This window comes from Oculina patagonica, chromosome 8 (assembly GCF_052425735.1).
Source record: "Oculina patagonica isolate OP01 chromosome 8, crgOcupat, whole genome shotgun sequence".
Classification (NCBI taxonomy): domain Eukaryota; kingdom Metazoa; phylum Cnidaria; class Anthozoa; order Scleractinia; family Oculinidae; genus Oculina; species Oculina patagonica.
This window is the reverse complement of record NC_135765.1, coordinates 22,572,980-22,595,613: the sequence shown is the minus strand read 5'-3', so window position 1 is coordinate 22,595,613 and position 22,634 is coordinate 22,572,980. Positions and strand designations below refer to the sequence as shown.

Sequence of the window (22,634 nt, the reverse complement as noted above, 5' to 3'; positions counted from 1 at the left end):
TATACACCAAGCGCTAATAAAATAATAAAATTTTCTTACAGAACACCCTTTACATATTCTTAAAGTTACGACAAACAATTTATGTTTACGGAAAAATCCAAAATATTTTGTGGAGCTGAACATTAAATATTATTATACATTGGTGTCACCAGCTTGATTTTGATTGGCTATAAGCACGCAGCTAATTCTTGCTTGCTGTTTCTCTTACGTCATACCTACAGACATTAAATTTTACATATGTAGAAGTGACGTCATACCTACAGACAATAGTTTTATGCATTCAGAAGTGACGTTACCAAACACACTAACCAGCAATTTGATCAGTTTTGCCATGGCGGAGTCGAAATCAAGGTTTGCCACACTATCAGAAGAAGATTTAAACCTCCTTCTTGATGACAAAGATGCAAAAAGCACCAAAAGGGCCACAAAGTCAGCACTGAAAGTTTTTCATCAGTATTTGAAGGAAAAGAAAGCAGATGAACCTTAAACGAAAGATACGCTTGCGAACTTGCTAAAGCTGTGCATAATAAAACAATTATTGGATTCGGTTTTCGCATGATAGCCGATAATTATCAAGGCCTCGATTTCTGTTATCCGCCTCAGCCTTTGGCTTCGGCAGATAACAGAAACTTTGGCCTTGATAATTATCGCTATCATGCTCAACCTCATCCAATAATTGTTAATTCTTCAACAAGTCCATCAGATGAAGTGTGTATTTTGTCTCGGGCCCCGCAAATGACTAGAAAATTTATTGTGTTGAAAAGAAACTGCCAATAACGACAAGGATGGCGAGAAAAAGATCGATCCTCAAGAAGAATTTCCCTGTCAGAGGTGTTTAATTATAGTATCCGGCACGAAAGATAGCCGTTGTGGCCCTGCTGGAATGTGCCAAGCCTTTTCCAAAAGTAAGGCAACAAACTTTACATATTTGAGCTAATATATTATGTGTGAAAATCTGATGCCACCTGAGAGAGATTGTGTCTATTTTCGGATTTCGTCGTGAATTGACAGCCACCTTTAATTTTCTGAAATTAATTTTCAGGTGTTATAGTTGTCTATGGTAACCAGTAATATAAAGTACATGCAGCTTGTTTACAAGTGTCTCAGAAAATAAATTTAATAATTATTTAACAAAATTAACGGCTTATAAAGTGCTAAAAAGTATGCTAAAAGAAAAACTTACAAACACCTTTTTTATGTTACTGATACGAAAACGTTTTTCAGTAACTGAAAACTTCCACATGCATTAGCTTATCGGAATCGCATAGACACACTGTTCATTTTGTATGTTGAACACGTTTCTAGTTTTCAAGATAAAAGCTCGCTTCCATGTTATTGATCACGAAGGCTCATTTAAGCGAAAGAACTCGAGAAATTTTAAAACTGTACCCGAAATTATCTGTCAAGTTTCTCATTTGTATTGGCTTTACTTCAAAGAGAATTACTTTGAAATAAATTTCGACCAAAAACGAAATTAAACGACCAAAATCCAAGCACCTGTCACCAGCGATCATAACGAAGCCAGCCTTTAGCTTATGTGCGAATTTCCATATTAATGGCTTTCAGTTTAAATTGAGTACACTCTGGCTGATTCTACATGCCGAGCACGTCTCTGTCTTTCTGCATAGAATAACTTTAAAAGATCTACAACAGTTTTTCTATGGCTTCAGTGAATCTGCTTTAAGATGTAATGAAAATTCAGAAGCGAAAAAGGAAAAGATTTGGTGACAACCCATTTTTCACATTTATGTCTTGCCCATACTCATATGGAAAAATTTTGTTCTTGAATAGCGGTCGTTAAAGCGGTCAAATAAATCGCTGTCAAGCTTCGTCTGAAATAGCTAGCTTGACCGTATATTTCATCATTTTTTGTTTGCTCAACTTAATTATCTGATCGGAAATAATTCACAATATTGATTGACTTCAAAATTTATGTCTGCGGTTTTTCAAAATATGTCTTTCTGTACCCTATTAAAATTTCATGCTATTACAACTGCAATATCGTTTTACAAAAAGTCAACATTTTGTAGAGAGGTGAAAACTGTCTGTGTTTCCGAAATTAGCGCAGCAATTTTTTTTCGAAGGTTCATTAATAATAAAATATACGGCTGCATGATGCATTGACCAACAGCTCAAAATCCAGCTTGCCGATGATAAATTATTGTAATTAAGTTTTACCAAATTGAAAGAGTCTTTCGTGGAACGCACAAAAACTTATAATCAAACTTCGCTCGGTGTGAAATACCGTCAGAAGCCAAAAGTCCTATGGAGAGGCGGGGAGTTTTGCTATTTATCATCTCATCATAACTTGTTAACGCTCGGTACGTGGTTATTAAAATTTCAACTCTTTTATCTCTGTATACCGAACGTTGAAGACGAATTCTTTTCGACTGTTGTAATTAACAGCTGGCTAGCGAAAAGAATGGGCTTTAAGAAAACCTTTCAACAAAATTGCTCGTATTTGTCAACATTGTTTATTTGCCTCTTCAGAAATATTACTTTCGGTTTGTACTACTTCATTATTTCATTTCACAATGAAAGGTCTGGAAAGAATTTAAAATTAAACTTAAGAGACACGTTACGAAATCGAGAGTCTTATCATGCACAGAAGCTCTCGGCTTCGAATTTTGCATTTACATTAAATTTGACCGCGTAACGCTCATTGGATGAAAAAGTTATTACGTCATACACCGCACCCCAACCAGGTGACTTAATATTCTACGTGGAATTTGAAAATTATTGGCAACTTCACAATAAAAGAAAAAACATTTGCAAATGCAACCCACCGACTAATGCAAAACCTAATTATTTTGACGGCTATGTTCATGTTTGCTGCTGAATGTCATGTTTCATCAAACAACGTTGGCTTGAAGAAAACTTAAACGAGTACTTCATTTACAATTTGCTGTCGCCTCATCGAAGAATTTTCCCTTAGGGGGAAACAAGATTACTGGAGTTATGTGTCAAAGTGCGATTAATAATTTCAGCCAGTAGGTATTCTATACATATAGGGTAAGGGAGAGTCTAGGAGATTTTCCAACAAATTATACAGAGTGTCGTCAAAATATTCACTTTCCATGAAGTGTATAATTGCGCGTATTAAAAGTGACATTTTTTGGTTATTGGCATCTTACAGAAATTAAAAGTTCGCAACGCCGAATGGAAATAATTCACCGATTGCGTGTTCTAGCGGTAAGTAATGGTATATTTTGAGGCAGGTAGCTTGTTTGCTCGTTTTATTTTTATGTTTTGTTTAGATATAAATAGAAACGTTGATCGTTTTTAGTAATTTTATTATTATTGTTTATTTGGAATAAACAGGTTTTACTCACTTCTAGTAGTTTTGGATCTCATATAATAGAAGGAAGTCCGAGATGCAACTTTCCTCAGGGTAAGTTAAAATGACATTGAATGTATTGAGTCATTCATGTGTAATTGATCGGTTATAGTGTTAAGCCCCTTAGGAAACTTCTGAAGGCTTTCAAACATTAACCCCCTCACGCCAAAATATGATACCACAATGCTTCAAAAATATAACCACCTACGAATTTACAACAAGGTGCCCGATGGTATACTTTCATAACAACGTTTTAATTATGACTTCGTGCCAAAATAGAAAAAAATTGAGTTGCAATTTTTGGCTTTGTTCGAGACTTACACGGTATATACGGCGTTAACACCAATACACTTTGTCTTAAAGTTTATAACATTTGTGTAGCGTGCTCGGTGTTAATGGATTTAGAGCCGGATATTTTTGAATAAATTACATGTAAAACACCATCTGTCCTCACGGGAGGTTAAAAAACCCTTTTATCTGTCAAATTATGGCGCTGTTGAAGTTCCCCACTAAACTAGTAATTTTTGTAGTCAATTTTAATTCAAAAAATCAAATCTAACCGGAAATATATATGACAACAATAAATAAGATGAACATCAACAAAAACCCTCTCACTCTTCCACCTGCTAAGAAGCATGTTGTGTTTTAATATTCGTGACACTGTTTTCGTTTTCTCCCATTGTTAAATATGCTAATAAAATACAATTTTTCTACGTGGCGTAGCAGCGCTACAGAAAAGTCAATATTTATAAACAGAAGAAAAACCTAGAAGTAAAATTTCAGGTATCAATGGATCCGGCTGGCTAAACAGTTCACATCTCTACTTTTCAAATTATCACTGAATCTAAACCATTAGCAAGTCACGCATAAAACTTTTTCTACGTGGCGTAGCAGCGCTACAGAAGTGTCGATATTTATAAACAGAAAAAAAAAACACCTAAAGTAAAATTTCAGGTATTAATGGATTTTGCTGGCTAAACAATTCATACTTCTACTCGTCATATTATCACTGAATCTAAGCCATTTATAAATGGTTAAACGATGTCACACAAATATCGTTAAGCGTCTGGAGAAACTATCTTTGTCCTTACACTCTCTTCTGTGTATTATTTATTGTAAAACAAACTTCATATCTCCTGATGTGTTAAATTATTTGCTATTCCTCCTTCGAAAAATTTGGGTAGACTGGGTACAAGCGTTCTGCGCTGGGATATCTGGGATACTTTGGACACAAGATGGCGCGTTCTTGTTGCTGAATTGTCTTTACCACAGACTGATAACAACCATATTTACCTAACAATACAGTTGAAACATAACCTGATGTTGTTCTATTTTATTTCACCAATTGTAATATCAGGTGATCAGAGCGATTATAGGCCAGCGTCTTTCCACCAGACTCAAAAATGGCCGGCATTTTCTCGCGCTTCGTGTTAACTGAGAAAGTTCATTTTTTTTTTCAAACTTTTTGAAATAAATTCATTTTTCTAAAAGTGACCCCGTGGCTAAATTTTCAAGCAATCTTGAGAAAGTTAATGAAAGCCGTTGAAAAAATGATTAAAACGCATGTTTATTTTTTTTGACCTGGCGTGAAATTAATTGAAGTATGGACATTTCAATTCAGTTTTCTCTCGGGGGTTAACTGGTTACTGTACTTGATTTTTTGCCTCTGTTGTTCGAATTTTCAGCGGAAACCGCCCTTTAAGCATTTAAGCATTTGGACTGTAAGGATAATAAAATGAAACGAGTACTACCATAATTTATGTTTTGTTTGTTTGCTCGTAGAAACATTTGGTGCTCAGTTTGAGAGTTGGAACAATGTCCGTGATTGGAATTCACTTGATGTCAATGCACCAATTGATGGGCGATCTTTTATTCCAACACTCGATCTGCGTCGCAATCAAACCCTGGAGTACTTTGGGCGACGAATGCGAACATACTTCTTGGCGCCAGTGACTGGGGCCTATACATTTAAAATCACATGTGACGACAAGTGCAAGCTTAACTTGAGTACAGATGAGAAGCCTGAGAATGTGGTAACTCTGGTGACTATCAAGAGTTATACTAAATATAGAGCCTGGACAAAGTATGTGAAAGAAATTTATTTAACCTTATCATATAGACTCTTGGTTTTAGGCCATCGTAACTTGATTAAAAATATAACACTAACAGCGGTGATAAACATTATGAAAAATCGCATTTTTATAAACTTGACGTTTCGTATGCTAAGCTACATACAGCTCTTGCTGCAAAATGGTTACCCTCAAGGCATTATCACGTACAACGTTAACGATGTTTTGAATAGACACAAAAACAAGCCAGACACCCCTGTTGCGACAGTTCCTAAAAAAGATGTCATAATCCTGTTACCCTACTTAGGTCTTTCGAGCATCATGATCCAAATCACTAAACGCCTTAAATCCTGTGTATCCGACTTCTACTCTTTCGTCAACCTCAAGATCATTTTCCAGAACACACGCCGCATCAAATCCTTCTTTCCGTCCGTTAGCATACGAAACGTCAAGTTTATAAAAATGCGATTTTTCATAATGTTTATCACCGCTGTTTGTGTTATATTTTTATTTAACCTTATTCCATGTGCACGCGTTGCATTGGATATTAGATGGGTGATAGCCAAAGAGGCGTGTAGCGCCGATTTGCATATTACATATCGTCCAATAACGTCTGAATTCTTTATTTCTAATTGCCTCCTTGTTTTACACACTTACAGGAAACATGCTGCCATAGTTAACCTATCCAAAGGTCGCTCATATTTTCTGGAGGCCATTATGTTTCAGCGCAGAGGCGATTATCATATGACAGTCGGTGTAGAGCTCCCGGATGGAAACTTCAAAGCAGGCGAATTCCTCGGCAAATACCTCGTTAAGTATGCACCGGCCGGTAAGAGAAACAGCGAATACAGATTGATTAGAAACTACTTTAAATTCCAAATCAAAATTGGTGAACGCTTTAGTTGCACTAACTGTCAAGACACTTGTTCAATTCGAGTTATGAAATAAATAAGTCGCCAGTAACTGGTGTTGATATCAGTTGCATGGAATAAAAAGCTCTAGTCTTTCTTAAATTCCCGACCTTTTTATACTTTCCTACACGTACTCATATAACTAATTTTTGCTAATGAAAAATACATTTCTTGTATGTTTTCATTAATCCTTATTTCTTTATCTTTAGGCTCGTATGGCGTGGCTCCAGTAGGGGACTGGGGTGCATGGTCCCAATGTAGTAAGAGCTGTGGCGAGGGAACTCAGACACGTAACCGCTCGTGTCTTAACCCCCCACCTGTGTTCCAAACACCTAACACAACAAACATGGATCCAGAAATGAGGATTTGTTATCCCATAAAGCCGTGTTCGTGTAAGTTACTTGTACTGTTAGCTTCACTCCCATATCAACCATTAATTGTTTTATAAAACCACTTCATACCCTAAAAGCACCTCAGAAGCTTTAAATGCGCTTAAGCTTACACTATGACACAACAAACGTTGCTTTATTAACGAACATCTAAAACGATCTTTTGCGTCTTGCAATCAATTAGCAAGACTGTGTCATGGCCGAATTAAGTTTATTTTATTAGTTTTTGCTAAATACTTGCTATGAAACTTGATATTTGCAACGAAATTACTTCTATGGATCTAGCTAGATGACAAAACCAAAGCTTCATTACAACCAATGTGTCTCCCTGGCGTTATAATTTAAAGTCATAAGCAAACAATACAATACAATACAATCTTTATTTAACGTGGTCAGCAACACTTAGCTAAACAGCTAGTTTTCAGGTGCGCCACGAAATAAAAATACAAAATAAAAAAATAAAAACTTCTTGGAAGTGTAAAAAATGAATTAGGCTATAATTAAGAATAACTACGAATTACAATATTGTCAAACTAAGATTAAAAATATAAAAATTTAAAATTTACAAATTGAAAAAAAAAAGATTAAAATTTTATTAAAAACAGTAAAATAGCAATAATAAAAATTGACAAAATACTCGATCAAAGTCCCGTAAAATTTATTGTTTTTAGGTTCGTTTTAAAAATCGTGTAAGTTTTTATTTTCCTCGTGTCGTCTGGTATAGAGTTCCACAATTTTGATGCAGTATATCTCCACGATTCAAGGCCATATTCTGTTGAATTTACTTTCGGAAGGTCCACAATTGTGTTGCCTCTGAGGTTATAAGTGGAGCGTCTTGTTGTTATAAATTCCCGCAAGCTTGCAGGACCGGCATTGCTAGCTAATATCTTAAAAACTGTGGGCAATATTTTCGCTAACCGTTGTTCACGGAGACTTGGGAGACCAAAACGCTTTAATAGTTCCTCATAAGGCGCGGACTTTTCCCTGAAAACAAAACGAAGCGCTCGTTTGTTTACCATTTCCAACTTTTCAGCTGACTTTTTACTGCAAAAGTGCCACGTTTCCGAACAGTAATTAAAGTGCGGCAGTATGAAAGCCTTGTAAAGGTCCCTCCTAGTCTCAAAGGGCAACAGTTTCTGCATCCTTTTTAGTACAGCAATTTTTTGACTGACTTTTCTACATATTTTAGCGATGTGGTTTTCGAAATTCAATTTATCATCAATTGTTACGCCAAGAAGTTCCATTGTTTTGGATATGGGAACTTGTGACTCGTCACATTTGAACGCCAGCTGGGCTCCTTTGTTTTTTCCCAACACCATCGCCTGGTATTTTGAACTGTTCCATTTCATTCCATTTTGCGCGAACCATTTATCAGCACTAACAAGGTCAGTGTTAATAGTTTCTTCAACTCTAGGAAGGTCATTGTCAGCGTAAAAGATTTGTGTATCGTCGGCGTAAGTAGACAGCGTACTCTCCTTAACAACATATGAAAGGTCATTCATAAATATGTTGAATAGCAAGGGACCGAGAATAGATCCTTGAGGGACACCCTTAGATATTGTTTGCCAGTTCGAAAGTGTGTCCCCTAGTCTCACTCTTTGGAATCGATTCGATAAGTAATCTCTTATCAGGGCAGTTGTTGCTTCGTCAGTTCCGTATTCTTTCAGTTTCAAAACAATTAGTTCGTGAGGTAAGGTGTCAAAAGCCTTCGACAAATTCATAGAGACCAGTCCGATCGTTTTGTTAAAGCAATCAAAAATCATCTTCACTCTTGGCCATCCGTACCTTCTTCTGTATGTGCTGTAAATGTGTTATTGAAACGAGATAACTTTGAAAACTTTTCAGCCCAACAGTATTTCAAAACCCATATTGCAATCCGTTTCAATCATCTTCACTCTTGGCCATCCGTACCTTCTTCTGTATGTGCTGTACATGTGTTATTGAAATGTTTCTTTACTGTTTTAAGAGGTTTTTTTTTATATTTCACTGAATTTGATGGTCATTTCCCATGCCTAAATTTGGCTTAAATCCATGACACAGTTCCTTAAAGTAGAGTGAAATTCTACATGAAATAGTAGACAAGGACTGAAATTCCTTTGCCTTCTCGTGGAAAAAAGTTTCAACCGTAGCATAGGGCGCCTGCTGACGCCATAAGCACGATGCTTTACATGTGTTTCGGAGTTTAAAAACTGAACTTTGCATCACACGCAAGTGATAGAATTATTTGAGTGGTCATCTTACTCGCGCCCAAACCTGTCTCTTACCTTAACTTTTTTATTGCTTTTCCTAATCTATCTTTACCAACATTCACTTCTCCCTCAACCAATAATCTCCCAAGCTTTGTAGGACAGTAATTTCAATATTATTTATCGCGCCATTATTTTCGTTCCCAGTACCAAGCAGCATCATCCAAGTTCGTAACACCAGTTCAACGTCTCTCTTAGTGGAATGGCAAGACCAGTGGCCACACGAGCTGCGTCACTTTCAAATCATATACAATAGAACTGCCAACGAAGCAGCTCAAAATATAACCGTCAATGCCTCGCAGAAGTCTGTGGAACTTCGTGGTCTTGAGGTTTTTACGCAGTATTGCGTTAGGGTTGTACTTCGGACCCGTACCGGGGTGGAGAAGAGGTCACCATGTGTATATGCAAGAACGGACCAAGATGGTAGGTTAAGTAACCACTGAAACACATACACGATAGCAATAAGATTGCATTATTTAAATCCCGGCGTTGTAAACGACATGAAAGATGATCAAAAAACACGATGCTGGGTACTTACTTGACATTTGGGCATTCTGCTACTTGCTGGGAGTCGCGATACCGTAGTTATCTCTTTCTTCCAACTGAAGCGCTGAGTATCAAGACGCGGAGGGGATGTGTAGTTGGGCTTTCCACAAATTGCTCCAAATTTTTCAAAAGGTTTCTCGAAATTTCTGAAAAAGGTGCTCGAATGTTGCTCCAAAAATCAAAAAAGTTGCTTTTGATTAAAAAAAGTTGCTCGAAAGTTGCCCGAAAAAATCTAGAACGCTGCTTTATATCACGAAAATTCTCTCCTTTGAAGTTAAGATTTCTAAGCAGTTTCATGCAATTTCGCCATCTAAATAACATTTTAAGGCAAAAATTTGTTGAATTGCAAGGATTTTGTTACTTATTGATATCAGTGACGTCAAATTTGCTTACTAACTTTATAACGTTTTAATGCGGAATGAGTCGAAAGTCGAAACGTCCTCGGACAAATCTCGGGCAATCTTCGGAGATCTTCTGTCAAGATATTGCTCATAATGCAACTAGTTGCTTAAAGGGGAAAAGTTGCTCCAAAAAGTTGCTGAGAAACTTCTGTCTTGTCTTGTCTTGTCTTGTCTTGTCTTGTCTTGTCTTGTCTCGTCTCGTCTTGTCTTGTCTTGTCTTGTCTTGTCTTGTCTTTCTCGTCTCGTCTCGTCTCGTCTCGTCTCGTCTCGCCTTGTCTTGTCTTGTCTTGTCTTGTCTTGTCTTGTCTTGTCTTGTCTTGTCTTGTCTTGTCTTGTCTTGTCTTGTCTTGTCTTGTCTTGTCTTGTCTTGTCTTGTCTTGTCTTGTCTTGTCTTGTCTTGTCTTGTCTTGTCTTGTCTTGTCTTGTCTTGTCTTGTCTTGTCTTGTCTTGTCTTGTCTTGTCTTGTCTTGTCTTGTCTTGTCTTGTCTTGTCTTGAATTTTCGTGATTGATATCAATAATATCATGTGATATTTTTTTCTAGTTCCTTGCAGTCCCCCTACAAGGCTTGTAGCGGGTAACCACTCAAGTTCCTTTGGGATCAATGTGGCTTGGAAGGCTCTATCTGAGTCCTGTTGGCAAGGGGTCCCAAGAGGCTACTTCATTCGACTTCAAGTCAACGAAACAGCTCCCGAGGAAAACAAAGAGACAGAGGAGCTTTTTGTGTGGTCTAATTCAACAGAAGCCCTATTACAGGACCTTCAGCCACGTACAACATACCGCCTGCAAGTTGCTGCCATGACTGAAAGAGGTGCGGGACCATATAGTGAGCCTGTCTACGTAGGTTAGTAAAAGAAAACGATAGAGTAAAAATTAAACATACCCTTCAATCAAAGGAAAGGTAAGTTCTGCGTCCAAGCCCAGTGGGCTATCAGGTCAGAGCTTATCCCGGTTTCAGTAGCATGAAACTAGGAGTGTTACCATTCCCCCTGGATGGGATGTAGTCATCGCAGGGTTACCCTCAGCAGCAAATTTTCCGGTACCCATTTATACACCTGGGTGGAGAGAGGCACTATGAGAGTAAAGTGTCTTGCCAAAGAACACAACACATTGACCCCGGCCATGGTTTGAACCCGACCGCTGGAGCTTCTATAAATTGCAAACGCGCCTGCAAAGATCATATCTTTACTTCACGATTTTCAAGTTATTTACAAGTATCGAAACAAATCTTACTGCCGCTTATTTAATTCTGGGCACATGATAGCGATCCAGGGTGAAACAAAAGCTAATAAAATAAAAAAATGTATTTTTGTTTTTCCAGAGACATGTCGATGTCACAGAAGGATCTTTGTCAACTGGATGCACACTCCACCTTTATGCGTCAAAAGGGGTGAAGACACACCCACGGGTCTAATACCCAACCTGCTTCATGACATGTTACCCTACGCTTGTGGCACGTGCCACGACAACCAAACGACTGAAATCATCTTTCGAGAGAGATCCAGTACACAGAACATGATTGGTTCCCTCAGCGAGCGTTATCAGCTAAATGTGCCAATCAGTTTGAAACCCAAACTGCCACGAGTGGGGGATGGGTGGGTGTTTCTTCCTGTGGTGGAGGTAGCGGGGTTTGCCGTTCTCACAAGGAAGCCCACTGGTGATGCATACGCGCGTTATTTAGCATCTTCTGTGATGGTTCGCTGGCCTGCATTTGTAATGATGATTGTGATGTATTTAACATTTGGTTTAGCCGTTTGGACCGTGGTAAGTTCAGCATTTTACTTTCAGTAGTTCTTGCAAAAAGTAAGAGAGCAATGTTAACGATCACCCTAGGTGACAAAAAGTCACGCTTGCCAACTTCTGGGGCACACTGGGTTGTGCAAGCTCACTCCATTTTTGGATGACCGGCGCCACTAAATGAAGGTTGAAAATTACACGAAAAAATACTAGCCAAACGAGAGTGCGGAAGGAAAATTAAAGAAGAAGGCACAAATCACAAGTCGGTGTACATAGCACTGGACTGCTGCACTATTTCTAGATCTTCCTAATGCAACAAGTAGCCAGAGGGGAGGATTTTGACCTGGGTTCTTTGCACTTGCATTCAATTTTGGTCCTCCTCACACTAAAAATGTCTTGTGTCTACACAAATGGGGAGTAAACAAATGTCAATTTTGATGACAGTGAAAGTGGAAGCCCCCGTAAGCAGACACCCTTAGAACGGGAGAAAGTGTCCACTGAGGAGAGGGGGTCCGCTCATGGGAGGTTCAAATATAGTATTCGTTTGTGGATGGATCCATGACTATGTGTCCCTTTAAAAGAAATTTCCATTAGCGGAAGTTCGACTGATTAGTTACAAGTCTTGCACGAGGGAGTTACTTTTGATCTCACATTTAGCAAAACAACGCATTTTTCCTCTTGACTGATGACTGTTCCTTACGAGCCAGCTGTAGTATAATTAGACATTCAACCAACCTAAGATGTTAGGTGTTTGAACCTAAGTTACAAATGTATTTTATTCATTTCCGAAATGTTTATTTTAATGCAGGAGAAGTATAAGAACCCCGCTCATTTTCCAGCACGTTTTACTCGTGGATGGAAAGAAGGAGTTTGGTGGGCTTTCGTTTCCATGACAACCGTTGGGTATGTAAGGCGGATTATATTTAACACAATCAGAATTCGTGACAATTATCTTTACCACACATGTAAAAGTTTGCATTCGAGCGCAGTGACGCACCACGCCGGCACGTTTTTACACGTTCCGTTGCATTAAGTGACTAGGCATTTTTCTACTCCTTCCTGGATAGTATGCTCGTCCATCGCATGCTTTCTTCTATCGTTTCATTTGTCAGTATTAAAGCACCTAGGTGGAGAGAAAAACTGAGAGTAAAGTGTTTGCCAAAACACACACCATAATGACCCGACAGGCGCTTGTACCCGGACCTTTCGATCCAAAGTTCAGCACACCAACCACGAGACCACTTTGCCTCTTTACCCTTAATATCCGCTAATATCAGCTGTTAATCGATTTTCTTGGCTCTACGGTCCTAAATTTCTCTAAACTTTGCTAGAAATGCCCTTTCTGACACTGCAGTAGGTTTTTGATGCAATTTCCATGTTAAAATGTACAACATTTTACTTGGCGCATGCGCATAAGCCAAAATTTGGACTGCTGAACCGTTCCGATGTTTTTCCTTGCTCCTTTCCTTTTCGTTTTTCTCTGCTTTCTTATTCTCTCTATCTTTAATGAAAAACCCTGGAAAGGAGACCATGATCAAGTACGGGTATATTGGCCTGTTTTAGCACCAATTTTACACCAAAAACTGATCACGTTTTTTTTTCGATTAGCTCTGTCAGAATGCGGTCAATAGTCAAGACGGACAGTCCTGTAAAAAGATCTATCCAAACTCTGTAAGTTGCACGTCACAAAAATCTGCTGACGTGTAAATTGGTGACGTCATAAGTGTTTGAATGGCCTTTTCTCCAAATCCCGGAATAATCCGGACTTAGCATATTAAGGGTTAACTGAAAAAACAACAACACATTATTGTTAACCCATAGACTGCAATTGTCTTTTCAAAACCATTAACACAAAATTTCCCTAAACATAGGTATGGTGATCGTTACCCCAAGTCAGTGCCTGGAAGACTTCTTGGCATAGCCTGCTTCCTAATGGGTGCAATTATCACCGCTCTATTTGTAGCAACGCTGTCGTCATCACTGACAGTGTTTGTGTTTGATATGGCAGCCAATTCGGAGCGAGGAAAGAAGGTTAGTGAGGCTTTCGTTATTTGTTTCCTAATTACTTCTTACTTGATCTAACCTAACCCTTGCTGGTGTCAACAGACAAGACTTGCAAAAATTATCCCAGGAAATCACGCACTCTTTGGCTGGATTTGCCTTTCCTACACGCTCTATAAAGTAGCGTTGCGTACAAATGTGTAAACCTAGCAGAAGCTGCTTTGCGCATTAAGTTAAGGTTTTCGGAGAAATCTTGTCGTAGCCTTTAATTTCGGGAACAGTCTTCACAACATCAAGGCTCTAAAATGCGCGTTAAACTTCAAAATGAGCGAAATAGGCCTGTTGTTTTTATTGTTTTTCAAATTAGATCAGTGTCTTTTCTCTTTCCGTTCCTTCTGTCAGATTGGTGTGATCAGCGGCTCAGAGGAACAACGTTTGAGTATGCGCATTACTGGAAGTAAAGGTGTGTACAAAACGAGCAGAGTTAAGGGCCATCGGGGACCATCACGTGACATTTCGTGTCAAACATTGCCAGATTTAAATCAATTAAACACAAAGAAGTTAACAGGTTTTAAGTAGTAGATAAAATATGAGCGGGAGATCTGTATGGGCGTTTACAATGGCGAGCCGATAGGCGAGCCATTGTAAACGCCCATACAGATCGGACGCGAATATTTTATTCTACTTGTGAAATGAAAACAATAAATTGAAAGCCAAGTATTGTTATGCGAATCAGTAGAGATCTGTATCAAAAGTTAATGAATACTAATTAGCTGAGCAGGAGTTTGTATCAAAAGTTAATTCTACTGTTTGATTTGTATTGGGGTTTACAGTTATGTACATGTGATATGAATACTGTGCTAAGATTGGTTTGCACCCTCATGAATAATTAATGAATTTTACAACAGAAATTAATCCTACTCACTACAAATCATTGATTTTATTTCAGGCACTACTTATGACACAAGGGACAAACTAATTCAGGGGCTAAACTCGGGAGAGTTAGATGGCACAATAAAGGATGTCTTCACAGTGAATGCTTTGATTAAGGACTTAAACGATTCAGTGTTTGAAGTCTCCAAAACAGTGTCGAAACCGTTTTCTTATGGCATTGAGCTTACTGGAGAAGCAAGATACTTGTTAAAAGACTTCGAGGAGTATTTGAGAGAAAAACCTTTTGCCGCTTTTCAGGGAAGTTCTTCTACAGAAGTTCCTCCCACTGTGTCTGACCACGAGGAGTCAATAGGATTCTTTGAACCAGGAAATTTTATTTACCAGGGAACTGTTAAAGTCACTGGTATAGCTCTTCTTTTATTCGCGGCTGGCGGTCTTATTTACCATATAATCCAAATGAAGTTAAAAGAGAAAAAGAGAAAAGGTAAGATTTTATTAAAATAAGGTTAATAAAACTGTGATGGAATATATAGTAATTAATCTTTGCAGTACCAGTACATTGATCACAAGTAGCTAGGGGTGGGTGACCGCGTGGGGGGTGGGGGGAACAACCGGCATCTCTTTTACCATGTCACGAAAGTTTGAGCTTTTCATCACACATAAATCTGAAACTCGTACGCGATTATAGGTCTTCTGAACAGATGTTCACCGAAACGGTCTGTTGGGTGCCACTGTACTTTGCATTTAGCAACATGGTTGCTAGTAAAAAATTCTCGCATTAAAAATATTTTGTTTTTTGTAATTTTTCACAGGCCAGCCAAGCAATAACGATCCTCAGTTAACGCCACTTGAGATCAAGGAAGAGATGAGGCAACTTTTGGAAGAGTTTCACATCAGAATGCAGCGAACATATTATGCTCTGAAAATCAAACACAGACGCGAACTCTTGAAAATCAGAGAGAAAAGAACGCTCGCCGCATTTGTTGCACAGATTCGACGTAGAAACTATACGTTAGAGCAACAGGTTTAGAATAAGATGGATAATACAAAAAGAAAACAAGACGAAATCAACTTCATCGAAGAAGGCGCAACTGTTAAATGCTAAAAACCATTTGTGACAGCCATAAGAGATAACAGGCATTTGACATAGTTGAAGTGTTTGCAGGGGTGGATCTAGAGAATTCGGAAAGAAAGGGGGGAGGGGGCGAAAACATTGCGGCAAGACAGCAATCTCACCCCATACCCACAACACGACCTTGATTACACAATGCCGCTCGAACATATATCGACACTTGATAAAGAAATGGATTATAACATAGCAGACATTCAGGACTGAAGGTTGTAAGCAGTATTAAACGATCGGCGTGAAAAAAATAGTTTCACGACATTACATTGGCGACCAGGATGGTAACGGGCTGTGCCCGTTTCGACCTGCATTTCGACTGGGCTGAACGATATATATAACCGATTCACCAGGCCATGGACATCCGAGATCTAACACGCCGACGAATTCGGTTTTTTATTAAACGGACCCAGAGGTGTATGGCCCGTCATTGGTAAAAAATCTGACATTCGTTATGGTTTCGAATCTCGTTTTTGGAAATGGAACCCATTTTTAAAACTCTCAAAACAGAGTATTCATCTAGTTTGAGCAAGTTTGAAAAAAATTGAAAGGCAACAGTAAGTGTAACAGTATGATAATTATTCTGCATTGGTAAATCGTCTTCGTCGTATTTGCAATGCTGAATTACTGGTCGGTGTATGACGTAATGATGATCATCCATTGAGCATCACGCCCAAAACTCAATGCAAACTATCATAATCATCATCATCATCATGATTATTATTATTATATTATTATTATTGACAAAATGCGTCATTTGACAACAATTTAGTTGACCGTTTTTATCCTAATTAAAAAACGAATTTTACGAGATGATTTTGGGCACTTCAATGTCTCAGGAAAATTGAAGTTTGATTAAGCTATCTAAAGGCCACTTTTCGTTGAAAGGTATTTGATGGTAATAAAACAATAAACTTGATAATTGAAGATCTTTATTTATTTCGTCCTATTTGCCAAAATGACAACAAGAAAATAAAAATAAATTCGGACAAAGCTGCAAATGGCCCCTTTGAGTCACAAGATGATTTTATGACACAATTATAGCAAAATTGACCGAAATTTTTCTGTCGAAATTGATACCCTGAAAAAAAACCCCTCTTTTAGGCCTCTTTTTTAAAAAGACCTGAAAGGAAAAACCTTGAACGCCCCTTCTTATTCACTGATAAGAAACTTATCTCTGCAATTTCCATATGAATAGGCTTATCGGGATTTCATAGACACTGTTTATTCTTTATGTCGGACACGTACCTGCTTAATTTGTTTACGTAAATATATTTTTAATGAAGTGTACTGTTTAAAAATACTTCATTCTGTATGCAGAGCACGTCTCTAACCTTCTGCATATGAATAACTTTGATATGTACAGAGACAGCATTTCTACAGCTTGGAATAAAGATACCTTTCTAGGGCTATCTTTGAACATGTTAAATTTATGACTTTCGTCATGCGAAAAAAAATCTTAACATCGGGTTTAAACTCGAAAAGATATTTCCACTTCTAGACGAATTTAGAAAAAAACGGCAACTTCTTTCAAATGCTAAACAAGAGTGAAGAACATGTATGTAAAGGCAAATGTCTGTCAAATACATGTCAATGAGAGATTATCTGTCTTGCACATGCATAGAAAGGCAATTTGAACGTCGAACGACCAAACTTCGTTTGTTATTTACATATAAACCAGCTTGCCTTTTTTTGTCAAAAAACGTTGGTTTGAATCTTCTAAGTTTTTACTTCTCGTAGATTGGAGAAAATAGGTGCACTCCCTGGAGGGAGGGTGGTTGGAGGGCGGGGTAGAGATCATGGACTCTTTTGTGGTACAGTGCACCTTTAATTTCTGCAAAATTTAACTTCTGGCGTGTCACTTCAAAACGATACATTGTGTACCTTCCTCAATCCATCACGTGGCCGTTGATCGTGACAGTCCATCGGACTTTGCAATGCAGTTGCGTAACTGTTGTTTTGACCACGATTCATCAGGGAAGGATCTGCAGTGTAGCTCCCCGTATAATGAGAAATGTAATATATTTTGCTGAAAGAACAACAGCAGAAGAGTTTCGTTTCGCTTCTGGCTTTGTTAGCAACACAAACAAGACACTTCACACATCGTTCAAATAAAGTTTAATGAATTTAAATACACGGATTTCATTGCTTTATTGACGCACTTCACATTCAGCACATAACAAACGTTTAAGCTATAATCATAATTTAGATATCCTAGAATTACAGATGTAGTACCTTCTGATGATAATCCTAATAAAAATTACGGCTAACCTAGCAAAGGATAGACAAAATTTTACAAAATATAAACACCGTTTGGTAGGTATTTAGTACTCGTATGCCATTTTGGGGGTCCAACCTTTAAAAATGCAAAATGAAAATTTCTTAAGGATCACATATTTTTTTTCCTATATGTGGTCGATGTAGACTTGAAATTAACAATAAGAGACTAGGCTTAACCTATGCATCAAAACGAATGAGAATAATTTATTTATTCTGACTAAATTATGATATCGTATGAAGGATAAATTATATATCGATTACTATCTGTGCCATCCACAGCATTTTCCAAGCCTATTTGGTAAGAAACTTTGAAAGAATTTATTCCCAGTCAACGGCATAATTAGTCCAAGCTTTCCTACGGAAAGTCGCTTGAAAAGAAAACTAAATCAACTATCACTATTTTTTTTTTCACTGGTAGGGAACCAAAAACCATTTCTGCTGGAAAACAATTAACTCAGCCTGCAGTTTTCGCCAGAGACAGTTGCTAAGCAAAGCGAACGTTTCTTCGGCAGCAGGTCGGCATGAAAATTTCGAGCGCAATGGAGAGTACTCACGCCAGTTTCCGGTTGGACAAAAACGATCGGGTCTCTTCGGGAATTCCGAAGGTTTCCGACAAACAGCACTTGTTTACCCGACTTGTATGCACTAAGATCTAATGAACTGCATGAAAATAACTAGGAAAAGACAACAATTGGTCTCGATGCAAATCATAGAACGACTTATTTTCTCACTTGGTGTAATTACAAGTTTTGGTTCCTTATGTTAAATTTAGTTTGTCCAAATAAGAATTTTATATGGAGTTTATTTCAATAGTTTGTATTTAAAAGAGAAAAGATTTTCTAGTCCTCCAAGGAGCGAAACGCCTGTTGCATTTGTTCGTTAAGCTCTGCGAAGTCAGCTTTAATCTTGCTCTCGCCATCTTTGTTAGGGTCCTGGTGAAAAAGAAAATGCATGAGAAGGACTGGGGCGAGGTGCATGTAGGCGAGTGTAAACTCTGTACGCGAATGTTTAATGTTATGTTAGCACGTTTCGTTTTCTTAATATTTTGAAGCGTTACGTTTATTAGTCATCCTCGTCTCGACGTTAAGATCTCGCAAAGAGCAGTTTTAAAAAACAACAGTAATCATCAATTTTGCTGGCGCGTTTTTACGTTAATCATACTCCATCCGTAATGTTAGTTACAAATATCAACACAACGTCCACGACGAAAAAAATACACCTTTTCTGACTAAATAAATACAAAATGTCTGATATAGAAGTGAAAAAAAAAAAACATCGCTGAGACCATATTGACCTGGCCTTCCAACATCAAAGGTATTAATTAAAATCAACAGCATTATAATTTTAAATTTCCCTTGCGTTTTTTTCAAAAGGGCATTTTTCAAACACTCAAAATAAAATTTTCTTTTTTTCCCGGAGCTTATTTTTTTCCCCTGACCATTTTCTCATCCGTGGAACCCCCATAAATCCGAAAGTAACAAGGAAATACGATAATCCTATAATAAAACTTACCTTAAACTTCATACTAGAAAGCTGGTAAATAATCTGCCCCATATTTTCTTTGATGACCGCCCACGTGATCTTGTTATCAGACTGGGCCGTTGTCTCCACGGCGTGGCGGGCCATATCGTAAAATGCTACAATGTTGGACAGCATTCCGACTGTCTTGTAAAATGGACAGTAACGGTCATATGAAGAGTAACCATTCTGCTGCAAAAAGTCCTCTTTGATCAGCTTTGCTACTTCAAGTGTGATCTTATCTGACTCGGCCAACGAACCCTGATAGAAAAGTGAACAAAATTGACGTTAAGGCAAAAAACTTACTCTGTCACGCAACATTTCTATTGGTTCGTCCTCTTGGTTTACCCTCTTTCATGGAACCTCACTTCCCCAGGAATGCGTGACGAACAAAAAGAGTGGTGAATACAAGATCATCAATACACCTGATTGAAGAATCGTTGACCCACAAAAAGGACAAACCGTGAAGAACGCTGACCACCCAAATTGTTTACTGAGGAATCGAAAAAACAATCGTTGTCTGTGACAGAATAAACACGATAATAAAAAAAATTGGATAACTCATGCTCTTAAAGACTCTTAAGGAAATAAAATATCTTGATTATCAATAAAAGGAATATTACTAAGCCGTCATCAAGGCTGTCTACCCGGAATACCATTGAGTCATATTGTTCATGGTTTATGCTTTTCACACAGGCTTGACGTTTCTTTAATTAGGTGTATATTTTGTATATTTCGACAGAGAAGGCAACTAAGCAATTGAAATAGTTAGAAAGGTTGGCTGCCGAGCCCTTCAACCACAGCAAAGTTAGTGTACATGTTTCGCTTTGTTTTTTTTTTTTTACTAACCTTTCCTACAAGCTGTACAATCTCGGACAAGTCTTCCTCTTCTTGCAATATTTCTTTGACCTGAGAAAAAAAAAACAATGATATGGTTTTGTTATATGGCTAGAACATGTGAAGATATAACGCGCTGTGATTGGGTAATAGTCGGGGCCGAATTTTCCCGTCATATTTCCGAGAATTATGAGCAGTGTTAAGGCCAAGCTGACTAGAAAAAACGCAGGCAACAGCAAGGCAAAGAAAGCCACACAATGTACTTCTTATTAACCTTAACTAGTTCGGGTGATACTTTCTCAGCCCTCTCCCTCGGTAAACAAAAAGTAAGTAATGACAACCACTTTATATGGACATCGATGCTCTTCATGATACCGGAGACTTTATCTACACTCCTGCCCCGGTTAACGCTATCTAGCTGATAAATCACTATCTACTGGATGGCGCAGTTTGTTTGCTCAATACTTCTCTACTGGATAGCAATTTATCGGGGGGGGGGGGGGGTATCCACCCTTTAAATAAATGAACACAACCGAGCCGTGGTCATACTTTTTGTTGTTGAAACACTTGCTTCGCTTTTGATAATGCTCCCTCCCCTCTCCCGCAACACACACTCCCTTTTGCCCGTTGCCAACACTGACTGGGAAAAGGGTAGTAGCCATTATGTTCGTAATGTGTTTCAAGTGAATTTGATCACAATTGTAGTTACAAGAACAACAATACTTTACTTTTGTTCTGAGGGCCACAAATTCTGCGTAGTTTTTCTCGTAGTAATCATCCAACGCTCTCATGTATTTACTGTGACTGATCAGCCAGTTGATGGAAGGAAAGTGTTTCCTCTGAGCCAGCTTCTTGTCCAAACCCCAAAATACCTGCATCACAAACAAACGATCAATTCCACTTGTTGATTACCAGGTAGGCCTTAAATGTCAGTTGTGATAGTTTGGTGGTTTATCAAGATAGGCAATAACTTAATATTTAGTATTTATAGACTCATTACCATGTGAATTCACGAAAGAAAAAGACCCTTTTTACTTCTGTCGGACCATTGTCACCACTGAGTGATTAAATATATATAGAAGACTTCTGAAGAGATTAGAAGATTAAATTTGATACAGTTGTCACAGATATAATGCCAGTCACTTTACTCTGCGTCGTTTGCTTAAACATAGTTTCGACAGCGTTTAACAAATTTGTGGCATAAATCGGGTTAAACTCAATAGCGGCACGTTGAACACTACGCCTAAAAGTTATGTTACACGAGACAACTTTTATCGCAACACTGTCGTGGGACGGTATGTTATACGAGACGATTTTTAACGCAACATTAAATATTCATACACTCTTTTTTTTTTTATAAGAATCTAGTTTAAAAGAATATCGAGGCTGAAATTTGCGAATTTTTAAGAATATTTTAAGAATAAACCCGAGGCTGAGACTTTGAAAAGAATATAGTTTTCAGTTGAAACAAAATCAGGTATTTTCGTTTCCGTCACTTTATCCCTGTGAGGAAAGCTTTGTTTAAAGCCAAAACGGCCAGGCTGCAACGAAAAGCAATGGCACATGTCCACAATGCAACACGATACAGTTCTGGACACCAAACACTTATAATTGATTACCCAATACTTGCTAAAATGGAAATGTCAAACGGTGTTTTCTAAGAATGTTTGTAAGAATATTTCAGCCTAAAATCGGCAGAAAAATAAGAATATTCAGCCTGGGTCGGAAAAACTGTATTCTTATAAAAAAAAAAAAGAGTGTACAACAATGTTGAAGTTTTTGAAAGCTATGTTATACGCGCTCAAATAAAACGCTTGGAAAAATGAAACCCAAATCGAATGGCGTCTAAGAAAAGAGTAAAGTAGTCACTTTTACAGTGCGTAAAAACCAGAAAAAGTCATTTTTAGTGGTTTTGGTTTTTTTATATACCTGAACAATACCCAATGTAGCAGACGTCACGGGATCGGAGAAATCTCCACCAGGAGGGGATACTGCGCCGACAATTGAAACACTACCCTCCCTCTGTGGGTTACCGAGGCATTGAACGCGACCTGCGCGCTCGTAGAACGAAGCTAGTCGGGCACCAAGGTACGCTGGGTAACCACTATCTGTGAATGAACAACACAAACGATTGTCACACGTGACTGCAATGTCCGCACTGCAACCAGAACTTGCGTAACCCTTGAGTCTCGGGTCACCGATCACTTGTCAGAATCAGTTGAGTTGAGTTGAGTTGGGTTGAGTTGACTTTAGTTTAGCTTAACTTAACTTAGCTTAGCTTTGCTTAGTTCAGTTCAGTTCAGGTTAGTTAAAACACTGTTATGATTGCTGTGGCTCTTACATGTAT

General features: G+C 38.2%; 4 protein-coding genes across 4 annotated transcripts in view; 3 read left to right on the top strand and 1 right to left on the bottom strand.

The window, feature by feature from the left end:
* LOC144663224 (uncharacterized) overlaps positions 1-6,765 on the top strand; it is a 32,649-nt gene extending 25,884 nt beyond the window's left edge. The window contains exons 2-4 of the mRNA XM_078524138.1: positions 5,120-5,420; positions 6,066-6,235; positions 6,527-6,765. Coding sequence (XP_078380264.1) covers positions 5,120-5,420; positions 6,066-6,235; positions 6,527-6,765 — 710 coding nt within the window. The remainder of the gene's footprint in view (positions 1-5,119; positions 5,421-6,065; positions 6,236-6,526) is intronic.
* The window catches only part of LOC144661917 (uncharacterized), a 459,725-nt gene that overhangs the window by 79,549 nt on the left and 357,542 nt on the right, over positions 1-22,634 (top strand).
* LOC144663223 (uncharacterized) lies at positions 2,767-17,784 on the top strand. Its single transcript, XM_078524137.1, has 14 exons — positions 2,767-2,990; positions 3,137-3,192; positions 3,322-3,391; positions 5,120-5,420; positions 6,066-6,235; positions 6,527-6,709; positions 9,100-9,375; positions 10,442-10,741; positions 11,219-11,661; positions 12,443-12,537; positions 13,506-13,665; positions 14,038-14,098; positions 14,585-15,013; positions 15,342-17,784. The coding sequence occupies exons 2-14, from the start codon at positions 3,160-3,162 to the stop codon at positions 15,557-15,559; spliced, it is 2,739 nt and encodes a 912-aa protein (XP_078380263.1). The 5' UTR covers positions 2,767-2,990; positions 3,137-3,159; the 3' UTR covers positions 15,560-17,784.
* The window catches only part of LOC144661928 (V-type proton ATPase catalytic subunit A), a 20,049-nt gene continuing 15,168 nt past the window's right edge, over positions 17,754-22,634 (bottom strand). Inside the window, exons 14-18 of the mRNA XM_078522641.1 lie at positions 22,217-22,395; positions 21,016-21,159; positions 20,300-20,359; positions 19,445-19,711; positions 17,754-18,864 (exon numbers count right to left, since the gene is read on the bottom strand). Of these exons, the coding sequence (XP_078378767.1) occupies positions 18,772-18,864; positions 19,445-19,711; positions 20,300-20,359; positions 21,016-21,159; positions 22,217-22,395 (743 nt within the window). The 3' untranslated portion in view covers positions 17,754-18,771. The remainder of the gene's footprint in view (positions 18,865-19,444; positions 19,712-20,299; positions 20,360-21,015; positions 21,160-22,216; positions 22,396-22,634) is intronic.

Bases quoted from the DNA above. Each gene is read 5' to 3' on its own strand.
- LOC144663223 (XM_078524137.1), top strand. From the start codon at position 3,160: ATGGAAATAATTCACCGATTGCGTGTTCTAGCG. The intron at 3,392-5,119 runs GTAAGTTAAAAT...GTTTGCTCGTAG, and splicing joins GAGATGCAACTTTCCTCAGG to AAACATTTGGTGCTCAGTTT. The intron at 14,099-14,584 runs GTGTGTACAAAA...ATTTTATTTCAG, and splicing joins GCGCATTACTGGAAGTAAAG to GCACTACTTATGACACAAGG.